This window comes from Loxodonta africana, chromosome 4, assembly GCF_030014295.1.
Source record: "Loxodonta africana isolate mLoxAfr1 chromosome 4, mLoxAfr1.hap2, whole genome shotgun sequence".
Lineage (NCBI taxonomy): Eukaryota > Metazoa > Chordata > Mammalia > Proboscidea > Elephantidae > Loxodonta > Loxodonta africana.
This window is the reverse complement of record NC_087345.1, coordinates 111,060,988-111,073,069: the sequence shown is the minus strand read 5'-3', so window position 1 is coordinate 111,073,069 and position 12,082 is coordinate 111,060,988. Positions and strand designations below refer to the sequence as shown.

Here is a 12,082-nt window from a genome sequence, read left to right as displayed (position 1 = left end):
ATGTATATGTGTAGCATATATGAAGCCAACTTTTGGAGAAGGCAGATGGACAGATACTTACCTGATGTGACTTAATTCCTTGAAATTCCTTCAAGACAACCCTCACCCCCCATTAATAACTAAAATTCCATTGTCTGTAATGCATTTTATTTTAACGTTAAGCACTTGTCTCTTCTGAAGCTTTTTTTTTTTTTTTTAAGGAATGAGTCCCCAAAAGGGTATTCATTAAGTTATTGGAACCTTCGAGCTGTTTCTGTTGCTTCCCTAATTGATTAAACATCTGGGGTCACTGAATCCTCAAAACCAAAAAAACAAACCAAACCCGTTGCCGTCGAGTCGATTCCGACTCATATCAACCCTATAGGATGGAGTAGAACTGCCCCATAGAGTTTCCCAGGAGTGCCTGGTGGATTCAAATTGCTGACCTTTTGGTTAGCAGTTGTAGCTCTTAGCCACTATGCTACCAGGGTTTCCTGAATCCTCAAAAGAACAGAAAAAAGAAGGAAACAGCCCAACTCCTACTTCATAATTTTGTCTAAGACTGGCCCTGATTTGAAAACTGCATGTGTGGCGATATCTCTAGTGTTTAACTTGGACAAACCGCCTTTTTCATTTGGATGAAGGCAGTTAAAAGGTACTTGAAGAATAAGCATCTCTAAAGGAACTTTATTTCTAAATATTTCTTCACTACCAAAATATGTTCCATGGTGGGTATACGTATGTCCACATATTAATGGCAATTATTGATTTTTTTCCCCATAAGTATGAGTTATTTAAAAGAAATACGGGATTTGGAAATGCAGATCTAAAATCAGTGTATATGTTTCTACATTTTGCCTACATATTTTTCTTGTTGGACAAGAAAATAATAAGTGGCAAGTATTTTCCTGTTTTTTTAACCTCAATAACTAAATATTATAAAAATGTATTTCATTCATTTATTCAATAAATATTATAGAATACCTACGATGTACCAGATACTTGGTGCTATAAAAATTAATGGTGGTGGTTTCAGCAAGCAGATAATCAGGCTTTAGGAATATGTGAGATTGTCCAGTAACTGAGTGTCTTAGTTATCTAGTGCTGCTATAACACAAATACCATGAGTAGGTGGATTTAACAAACAGATTTTATTTTCTCACAGTTTAAGAGGCTAAAAGTCTGATTTTAGGACACTGGCTCTAGGGGAAAGGCCCTCCTCTCCCTGTCAGCTTTGGGGGAAGGTCCTTGTCTCTTTTCAGCTTCTGTTCTTGGCTCCTTGATGATCTTCGTGTCAGGTAGCATCTATCTTCCCCCATCTCTGCTTGCTTCTCTGTGCCTAATCTGATGTTGTTGTATCTCAGAGGTGATTGGCTTAAAACCCACACTACACATATGGCCTTTTAACATAACAAAACCCATTTCCAAATGGGATTATAACCACAGGTATAGGGATTAGGATTTACAACACATATTTTGGGGGGGGATATAATTCAATCTATAATACTGAGGAAGAAAAGAAGAAAGAGAGGGAAGGAGGCAAGGAGGGAGTGTTGGATGGGGAGAAGGGAAGGGGAGGGGAAGATGGAATAATGAATAGAAGTCGGTTGAATCTATTGATTCTACTACATGTCTTCTTATTTTTAATCGCACGTGTTATCTAGTTTGATATTCTTTGCTTAATAATTTATCATCTTGAGGTTTTTTTTTTTTTCCTGGTATGCTATAATTTGAAATGAGTTTAATTTGTCATTTTTATATTTGTTTCTTTTCAGCACAAAAGAACTTGGATGGATCAATTTGCTAAGTACGTACGAGATTTGAAGAGCTGAAAAAAATCATTATAAGCCTTTTTTTTTTTTTTTTTTTAAATGTAAGTAAGTTCATCCCTCGTGATGGTTCATTTCTAACATCTCTAAAGCCTGTAATTATCATTCTGAATGCTCGGTATATAAATTTTTTCCCCAGTAGTAAAGGTACTTGACTATAGTCACTCTACTCATTAAGTCTATGAGAGTTTATTATCCACCTCCTTCTTTATGTTTAATTCTAAAAGTAATAGGAGTAACATAGGTGGCACCAATATTTAGACATGCAGGGGCAGTCAGCAAATCTTTTTTGGCACTGAGAAGGGAAACACAGACCTGGTAGCAAATAAAAAGCACAGTTCCTCTTAAGTTGTTTATTGCTGTTTATCCCATAGCCCGTTTCAATCTCTGATCTAAACCAGTGAAGTTGTTGGGTGACCCATTAATGACCTTATAGACTTCCCAGGTGTTGACCTTAGAAAAAATGAGGTGATTGTTAATTCCCTTCCTCTACTCCTCTTGCCCAATAGTAACAGTAACTATTTATTAAACCACTACTACATGATAAACATTTGACCAATTCAATATTCATTCAACAAAAACTTTTTCTGAATACTTGCCACATGCCAGGCAGTGCTCCGACACCATTACCTATATATTATTCTCTTGGCAGCCTTCCAAAGTAGGAGTTAATATTCCACTGATTTAGATGAAGATACTGAGGTTCAGAGAGCTAAGGAATGTGCTGATGGTCATGCAGCTAGTAGGTGGCAGAACCTAAGGTTCTGCTGGGCTGTGAGCCCAGCACTATGTGACTTTTTCTGGTTTGCTGTATTACTTAAAGAGTGTTTAAATGGTCTTTCTGGAATGACTGTCAGTAGGAGAGCTGAGCCTTTTGAGTTGTGTTTTTAATAGGAACACGACCCTAATCCTTCTGAAACCTTGGCTGTAGTCACATCAAGGACGGAAGTTGGAGAAACATCCTCCCACATTTGAGATTTAGCTTTGGTTCCTGGGTGGGGACTTAAGAGATCTAACATCCAGTCTCAGCTTTTCCACATATTTCCTGTGTGTCCTGAGTTAAACTCTACAGAAAACAGTTACGGTAATGCCAACTAAGGGGAGCAGATCAGATGCCCTCCAGGGGCTCTTTCTGTCAGCTTTTTTACTGAAGTATCTTATACACAGAGGAAAGTGTACAAATCATAAGCGGGCAGCTTGATGAAATAATTGTCACAAAGCAAACACACCTGTGTAACCAGCCCCTAGATTAAGAAACAGAACATTCTTAGCACCCCAGAACCCTCTTACCGTCATGTTCCCAGGGGCAACCAATATCCTGACTTTTAACGCCAGTGATTAGTTTTGCCTGTTTTGGAAATTTATGTAAATAGGATCATACAGTATATATTCTTTTGTCCCTAGCTTACTTTGCTTGTGAAATTCATCTGTGTTATTGCATATAGCTCATTTTATTCGTTCTCCTTGCTGTAATAGTACTCAATTGTGTATCTATTCTATAGTTGCTGGGCATTTAGGTAGTTTTCAGTTTAGGGGCATACAAATAATACTGCTATGAATATTTCTTACATATCTTTTGGCGATGATTGTATTTCGTTTGGGGACTTCTCAGGAACTCAGATTCAGCGGCCTTGTGGAATGATGTTGCCCTAAACTTCTTTGAAAAGCAGAGAAGTCTATTTTAGGTAGCCAGGTGATTTGTCTCCAGCAGCGCATGTTTGTCAGGAACAGATCAAGATGTTTTCATAGATTTCTCTTGTGGTGTGGCCAGGTAGATTCCCTCTCTGATAGGTTTGTGATGTGATAAGGCTTGTTCTTCGAGCAGAGAAGGGTTGTAGTTGCATGGGATTATAGGTGTGTGATGTGATAAGGCTTGTTCTTCGAGCAGAGAAGGGTAGTAGTTGCATGGTACGGGATGGGATTACAAAGGGGAAGAAAAAATAGATCCAGGAGAGAAATGTATCTGAACTCCCCAAGAAACAGTCAGGATATCTCACCAGCCACATCAAGATCCTAGAAAAGTGACAGCCCAAGGGAAGACAACTTAGGAGATCTGAAGAGGTGAGAGAGAGGAATAAAATAAAAAACCAGTTGTTGCTGAGTTGAGTCCAACTCATGGTGACCCCATGTGTGTCAGAGTAGAACCGAGCTCCATAGGGCTTTCAAGTCTGTGCCCTTTATCAGAAGCAGATTGCCAAGCCTTTTTTCCGTGGTGCTTCTGGGTGGGTTCCAACTGCCAACCTTTTGGTTAGTAGATGAATAAGTAACCTTTTGCGCCACCCTGGGACTCCAGAGAGATGAATAGAGAAATAAAAATGGATCCAAACAGGTAGACCAGAGCTCAGGAGGAACCCTCAAGGCATTTTCTGAACAAATTTATTTAAATCTGCATTTTGTTTCAATGAAGCTTTGAAAACCAACCAGTCCCTGAAATATGAATCTTAATAAAATCATGCATCTAGGAAAAAATATATTTTTTCAAACAAATAACGGGACAGGGCTTTGCTGAGTGACCATTCTGCATTCAGATCACAGCTCCACCACTTCTCATGTTACTTCTGTGGGTTGCAGCCTCCTTATCTGTAAAATGGGGATATTAGAATGCCCACCTTAGAGGTTTGCTGTGACAGCTTACTGCAATAGCATCTGTAGTATGCTTCTGGGCACCTAGCCCTGGCACTACAAATAATAGCCATTACTCTTATTCTGATCGTTTTTCTGATTCTTATTATTACTAATATTACCTTGTCATATCTGACACTTTGTGGGTGTATTCAGCTCATTTTTAAAAATAAGACTTAGTTTTTTAAGTATGGCAAGCACTAACAGACATATTTTCCTACTCGCCTCACCTTCAACTGAAACTTAGATGAAGGGTGAAGGGAAATGTGTCCACGTGTCCCCAGAATGCCCTTCCCAGGGTGAGTCATGAAGACACTCTTGGTTGTCTGTTTACTTGCTTAGTTAAAGGAGAGCTGAGATTACTGGAAAAGTTGGGTCATTTCCCCCCTCCAAAAACCTTAATTTTATACATTACACTTGTAACTCTTGCCAGGCATTTTGCAAACAAGTGTCCTTACTTACCAGGGTGCTTTGGTGAAAGGCCACAGGGGTGAGTCACTGCAGACTACAGCCCGTGTAGGGTGTACATTCCAGCTGGCTGTGGTCAGCGGCATCTTTCCACCTCTATTCCTGAGTTCTTGGGACTGGCTCTTGGGGCATATAGTGTAGATTAAGTTGGATTTTGCCCTCAGCAAGATTATGATTGAACAGATGAATGATTTAGTATTCTTACAAGGAACCTTTCAGAGTGAGTTGAGTCAAAGAGAACACAAGAGCCTGAAATTCTAGTTCTGAAACCTCTAATAACTAACTGTGGAACTCCAAGTATGTCATTTAAGCTTCCTGGGCCTCAGTTTTCTCATCTGCAAAACAGGAAGTTCGTTTAGATTTGGGGCTTTGGAACAGAGGAAGATTTTGTGAATCTCTTAAATGTAATACCTAGTGTTGGGTGTATTTGCATCTTTGTAGGTGCCAGATTCTTTCATAAGCCCCTCCCAGGTGAAAGGTTCTTGTGACAGCAGATTTTGATACTTGTGATAGTGGGGAAAGGAGTAGTGAGATATGACGTAAATCCACAAAATAGTTAATATCCACAGCAGATTTTGATACTTGTGATAGTGGGGAAAGGAGTAGTGAGATACGACGTAAATTCACAAAAGAGTTAAAGTCCACAGCAGATGAAAAATAACCAGACTGTTGTGACTGACGTCAGACTATGTGAATATATATAAATTCATTTCCACACTGATATTTACTTTAACCAGCTCTGTTAGGCATGCTCTGTTCATGAAAGGGTGTGTGTATTTGTATATAAACTGCATAAATAGATATAGCAAGACATTATGTATAAACACACGGCATGGCTAGGGTTATGGAAGCTGCATTTGGCCTTATCTCATATCTCTATTTAAATTCTCAGTCCCCACACTGTAGTCATACAGTTGGGAGGAGTCCCAAATAAAATCTGAGCTTGTTTTTTATTCCAGATGTTGAAGAATATATTTAAAAGAGAAAAATTAAGAACGAACATTTAAATAAAATACTGGATTAAAATAAAATACTAAATAGTGCGGTCACTTAAGAATTATCTTTATGTTCTAACCTCCATCCTCTTATACCCAGAGGTGTCTTCATGAAGCTGGTAGCGGGAGAACATATAGACAAGAATTAAAGTAAACTTGCAAACTTGGGAATATTCCTACATTCGGTCACTTAGGTATTCCTGCGGCTGGCAAATAGATGAAATATCATTCTCCTGGGAGTGCAGGCATACCCTGGTCTCTCCTCGAAGCTAATCATTCTTGAGTTCATGGATGGTAGTGGTAAAAGCTGTCTGGCTATACCACCCTTGAGGCTAAATGGACCCAGGCACAAGAGTGAGGTAGTTCCCCTCATCTGGTTTCATTAGGCCAGGGAAGGCTGTGGAATTGTGCAGGTGATTACTTGGGCCTGCCTCTATGATTTCTCTACCCTTGTAGCATAGAGGTTTGTAAGCAGGCAATTTGTAGCCTCTGAGATGATGTAAACCCTGGTGGCATAGTGGTTAAGAGCTTATGACCAAAGGTCGGCAGCTCCAATCCCCCAGGAGCTCTTTGGAAACCCTGTGGGGCAGCTCTACTCTGTCCTATAGGGCCAACTATGAATTGAAATCAGCTCGATGGCAGTGAGTTTGGTTTTTGGTTTGAGATAATGTCATCTGCAAAGAAAAGTATCTACCACAGCTCTGCCCCTTTGTGCCCTTTTCTCTGTACCCTCTTCTAATTTTTATCAATTTAATTATTATGTAGTGAATGAAGTTTTCTATCTCTTGACTGTCTTTTGTGAACAAAACATTATTTTAGACAATTCGTGCTACACGTTATAAAAATGCTGCTTGGAAATGGCAGTCCTGTTTGGGATCACGTGTCCCATGTGTGGTTTGTCTTGAGTTTAATGGGTTCATTATAACTTGACAATGTGAAAATGCATTTCTTTTCATGAAACTCACACAAGGTTTTCCTTTCAACTTTTTTTTTTCTTTCCTCTTTAGCAGTCTCTCCCTTCCTTACCAAATATCTAAGCTTGCCTTTACAATCAAATAGAGATTTAGTTGGGCTTTTAGAACTTTTTCTTCTAGCATATACTTCTTTTATGTGAATGGAATTTTAGTGATACGAGAAATGCTGTTTTTTTTTTTTTTTTTTTTAAAGAAATGCTGGTGGCGTAGTGGTTAAGAGCAAAAGCTGCTAACCAGAAGGTTACTCTGTCCTTTAGGGTCACTGTGAGTCGGAATCAACTCGACGGCAGGTTTTTTTTTTTTTAGAAGCAATTTGCTCATTTTGCCAAAGCCATAGCAGTCTTTTTATTCTTAGTTGTTTTGGTTTTCTCCTTACATCTTAAGAAATGGGCAGTCAGGGACTGACTTTTTTTTTTTTTAACCAAATAAGACAGGTATGCTAGAATGTAACTGTAGAAAGAAAAAAATGTCATACACATTTAGCAAATAAATGATCAAAATAAGCTTTGTGTGTGTGTGAAAGAGAGAACGTGAGTGAGCAAGCTGGCTCTGTAACTGCTCAGGTGGTGGTTTTATCTCAAGTTGTCATGCATTTATACATTTTAATTAGGAGGCCTGAGCATCTATGATGACTCTTAAATATGTAGTTTCAACAGTTTTTTAAGAAGAGAAAAGAGGGTCCAGGGGAATTTTGACTCCCACTTAGAGAATCTCTGAGTCCATGCACAGTGGTTTAATACAGTATGGCATTTTTGGAGAACGTGGGTTCTGGCATCAGAGTTTTAATTAGCCAGGCCTCTTATGCTTGGCTGCTAACCAAAAGGTTGGAGGTTCAGATCCACCCAGAGGTGCCTCAGAAGGAAGGCCTGGTGGTCTGCTTCTGAAACGTCAGCCATTGAAAACACTGTGGATCACAATTCTACCCTGACACACATGCCGTTACCATGAGTTGGAATTGACTCAATGGCAACTGTTTTTTTTTTTTTTCCTTTTTTCCCCCATTGCTTCTGGAGTGAGGAGTAGGAGAAGGGAGTTCATTGCAGTTCTTAGATCCATTATTTAGCAGTAGCTCCAGGCTCCGTGCAGTATTATCAAAGAATGAGGTTGGGCCCCCATGGTGTGTTCTGTGTTCCTGGCCTACCATAATGCTGTCGTCTCCTGATCAAATCACAGCCCAGAGCTTCTATAGCCAAGAGACTTAAATTGGGGGTGTAGCAGTTTGCAGCCACTGTAGCAGCATCCATTTAGTCTTTAGGCAGAAGATAAAATGTGTAATCTCTGCAGAAATTATGATAGCTTTTAGAGCTTGAAATAGCCTTAGACAGCTCCCTGTGACTATTAATTTGAACTGAGGCATAAGGCCTTGCCAATATCTGACTGCCAGGAACAGCACAGGGTAACTATATTTCTCTTCTGTGTTTTAGTTTGTATTTCAAAACACAAGTTGTCATTGTACCATCAGCTTTTCTTCGTGTGTTTTTTACTATACTCCTTTACCTTTGTAGTAGTAGTTAGGTGCTTGGTTCTAGATACTTAGGCCATTTGATACTGTGATATTAAGAGATATTAGAAAAAAGGTCATCAGCTCTTTTTCTGGGCTATTCTGGGTGTTCTGTACTATATTTATTTTGAATTTAGCTTTTCTTATGTTTATTCCTCCCCCTTTCCTTGGCCGGTCATCTTGCTTGGAAGATTTTCGGCAGAACTGCGGTTGGATAACTGTTTTGGTCAACAAATAAGCATTATCTCAACCTTGGGAGAGACTTGAGAAGATACAGGATGGAACTCTCTGTTAAAGCACAGGACTTCCACTTCTAATGCCTGGAACTTCTGGAGCAGGGAAGCTGGCTTCCAGTTCATTGGTACCCGGGAGTTCTTTCCCGATTGAGGAGGTCAGCTTTTACAAAGGGAATCCATGGATTCTGAGGCATTCTCAGAAGTTTTGGATGATTTGATGGGATTTAGATTGTCTTTGTTGTTGTTGTTGTTTTACAAATTTTTAGAAATTAGAGAATGCATTATTTGCCTAGAAAAGTGGGCTCTTTGGTTCTTTACGACCTAAATAGATCTTGCCTGAGATCTGACCCTTTCAGAGGCTTTTTACTGAGCCTCCTGTGTTGTTGCCGTTGTTAGGTGCCTTCAAGCTGATTCCAACTCATAACAACCCCATATAACAGTGTAGAACTTCCCTATAAGGTTTTCTAGGCTGTAATCTTTATGGGAAGCAGATCAGCAGGTCTGTCTACCATGGAGCCACTGGGCGGATTCAAACTGCCGACGTTTCAGGTAACAGCCAAACTCTTAACCATTCCATCACCTGTATTGTGAGGATGGTTAAAAACCAATTATCAGGCAAGAAACAGGTGGCCTTCAAGGAGTAGCAAGCCTTCAATCATAACACTTCTCACGAGAGAAAACAGTGACACTTTGAAAAACTCCATTTGTGTTGGCCCATTTCACCCCCAACCTGTTGACTGCTTCTGTCTCATGCTCTCTTTAGCCAACAAAACATCAAGCACTTTGTAAGACAGTCTCTGAGTGATTCTAAGAGGGACAGAAAATACTGATTCTACTGAAAGTGTTGTAGGTTTCAGAAGGCGATTTTTGTTTCCTTCCTTTGTGGCTCTGCTGAATCCTCGGGAGATAGAGCTGAAAAATCATTCTCTTATGGCTGGTCCTTTGCACTCTTTTCCTGGTATTATATAAAGCAAAGTAATCTTGATTATGGTGGCAGGAACTTTCCTCAGTCCAACCCCGCATTCATGTAGAAAACCAGTCATTTAAGGTAAGAATGGTCACAAGCTGGTGTAGCCAGATTGATGTCCAGAATACATTATTAAACAGCCTCATGTAAGATGAAGACAGTCAAGGAGAACTTGCCTGTCATGGATTGAATTGTGTCCCCACCAAAATATCTGTCCACTTGGCTAGGCCATGATTCCCAGTATTGTGTGATTGCTTACGATTTTGTCATCTGATGTGATTTTCCTATGTGTTATAAATCCTACCTCTGTGATGTTAATGAGGCAGGAATAGCGGCAGTTATGTTAATAAGGCAGGACTCAATCTACAAGATTAGGTTGTGTCTTAAGTCAATCTCTTTTGAGATATAAAGGAGAAAAGTGAACAGAGAGACTTGGAAGCCTCATACCACTAGGGTCCCTGTCCTGAGAAGCTCCTCTCCTGGGGTAGATTGATAACAAGGACCTTTCCCCAGAGCCAACAGAGAGGGAAAGCCTTCCCCTGGAGTTGGGTATCCTAAATTCAGACTTCTAGCCTCCTAGACTGTGAGAGAATAAATTTCTGTTTGTTAAAGCTGTCCACTTGTGGTATTTCTGTTATAGCAGCACTAAATAACTAAGACATTACCCAATTAGTAATTCCTCTTGAATAAATGACAGTCCCGCTGCCAAGCTTTGAACATTTAGAAGGCAGGAACAATGTGTTGTATATCCTCATGTCCCTGGCATATAGTATAATAATGGCCATCATATAGTGGGACCTTAGCAAATGAATGAATGCTAAGTAAACAAATGAAAGAAAACATGAGGAGAAATTTGCCTAATGATGTCCAACTTAAGGGCACCTTACAAGTCCAGTGCATCGTTTTGGCTTCTATAATTTCCTGTCCACTGTTGTTCATTAAATTAACGCATGTAAATGCCAGCTAATTATGTCAGAAATGTTAGTGGCTTTGAACTAATGTAGCGTGGAGGGTATTGTAGCTGGGTCTGAGAGTAGTGCCAACCATTCTGAGAAAATTCCTTAGGGGCCAGAACTGCATCAGACTCCTTCTTTCATCTTACCATGGAGCCTGCCTGGTTGGCAGTCCCTGCCCCTGCCCTCCCCTTCCCACCCCAGTTTTCCTACTAAGGAGCCTTGGTGGTACAATGGTTAAGCACTCGACTGCTAACTGAAAGGTTGGTGGTTTATACCCGCCCAGCAACTCTGTAGGAGAAAAACCTGGTAATCTGCTTTTATAAAGATTACAGCTAAGAAAACCCTATGGGGGCAGTTCTACTCTGTCACATGGTGTTGCTGTGAGTTAGAATCAACTCATGGGTACCCAATAACGACAAGAACAATATTCCTGCTAGTAACTTCACTTCAGTCCCACTCCCGCACTGCTGTTGCTGGAAACTGCTCCCTAGAACACAGATTTGATCATTTCACCCTCTAGCTTCTGAAACTCCATTCTCCCCACAGGATAAAGTTCAAAACTCCTTAGTAATCTGACTTCATCCCTCCTTTTCAGACTTTTGCCTTTTAGTTTTGCACCAAGATATACTCTGTGCTCAAGCTAACCTGGACTTTTTCCTGTTTCCCAAGTAAACCTCTTAGGACTTCTGGTCTTTGCAGAGGCTGTTCCCTCTGCCAGTGTTGTCTGCTCCTTCTCCACCTGGTGTGTCCTAGCCATTCCTTTTAGACCTAGCTCAAAAGGACAGCCTCTGTGCTGTGCCAGGTGAGATGTTTGTCTCCTCCACAAATATGAGCCAGCTCTTCTAGCTCGTACCTTTGTGCTCAGCTTCTAGCATGTTAATGTTCAGTAAATTTATTTGACTGAGTGAATGGATAAATCTATGATTTGGAAGATTTGGAAATAAATGTGAAGGCCTTAAAAAATCTTTTAAAATTGAAAAGAGGGGATAGAATATCGGGTTGTACTCAGACAAGTAGAAAAATGCAGACATTCTATTGTTAACTGGCTTTATCATACAAAAAGGAACTTTTTCACTTAGGAAACATCTACACTATGCAACCCTCTCTCCCCATATCTCCCAGTATAAACATCCAGGGACTCAACTTAATTAAAGTAGTAGCTAGTTAAATTTTATATGAGAGGAAATGAAATTCAATCTCAGATATTATCTGTTTAAATTATTTCCTGCAGTTTAACCATTCATTTCACCAAATATTTATCGTGGAGCTACTAGGTACAGGAAACTGAGCCAGGGCCTTTAGAATATGCAGAGATAAACAGAACACACAGGGGCACTTGTCTAATAGGAGAGAAAGACTTGGATGCACATTTCTACAAAAAAAAAAAAAAAAAAACAACAATAAAATGTACGCTTGCTAGAGGTAAAAATGAAGAGCTAAGGTAGCACAAAGGAGGGTGAGATTAATTCCAGCCTGCCCAGTTCTACAGAGGAGCTGAAATTTAACCTGGGTTTGCAAGGGTAGATTTGAGGGTAGGTGGAGCACTGGTGGCACA

The 12,082-nt window shown here is 40.0% G+C and overlaps 1 protein-coding gene across 9 annotated transcripts in view; it reads left to right on the top strand.

Annotated features, from left to right (window-relative positions):
• PPFIBP1 (PPFIA binding protein 1) overlaps nucleotides 1-12,082 on the top strand; it is a 211,604-nt gene that overhangs the window by 86,060 nt on the left and 113,462 nt on the right. For 7 of the 9 annotated variants that reach the window (XM_023555025.2, XM_010595565.3, XM_010595540.3 and 4 more), the window contains one exon: nucleotides 1,755-1,786. The exons of 1 other annotated variant lie outside the window; for it this stretch is intronic. In XM_023555025.2, the coding sequence (XP_023410793.1) occupies nucleotides 1,755-1,786 (32 nt within the window). Of the gene's footprint in view, nucleotides 1-1,754; nucleotides 1,787-7,938; nucleotides 8,760-12,082 lie in introns of those variants that run through there. One more of the 9 variants, XM_010595569.3, reaches the window with a different exon arrangement.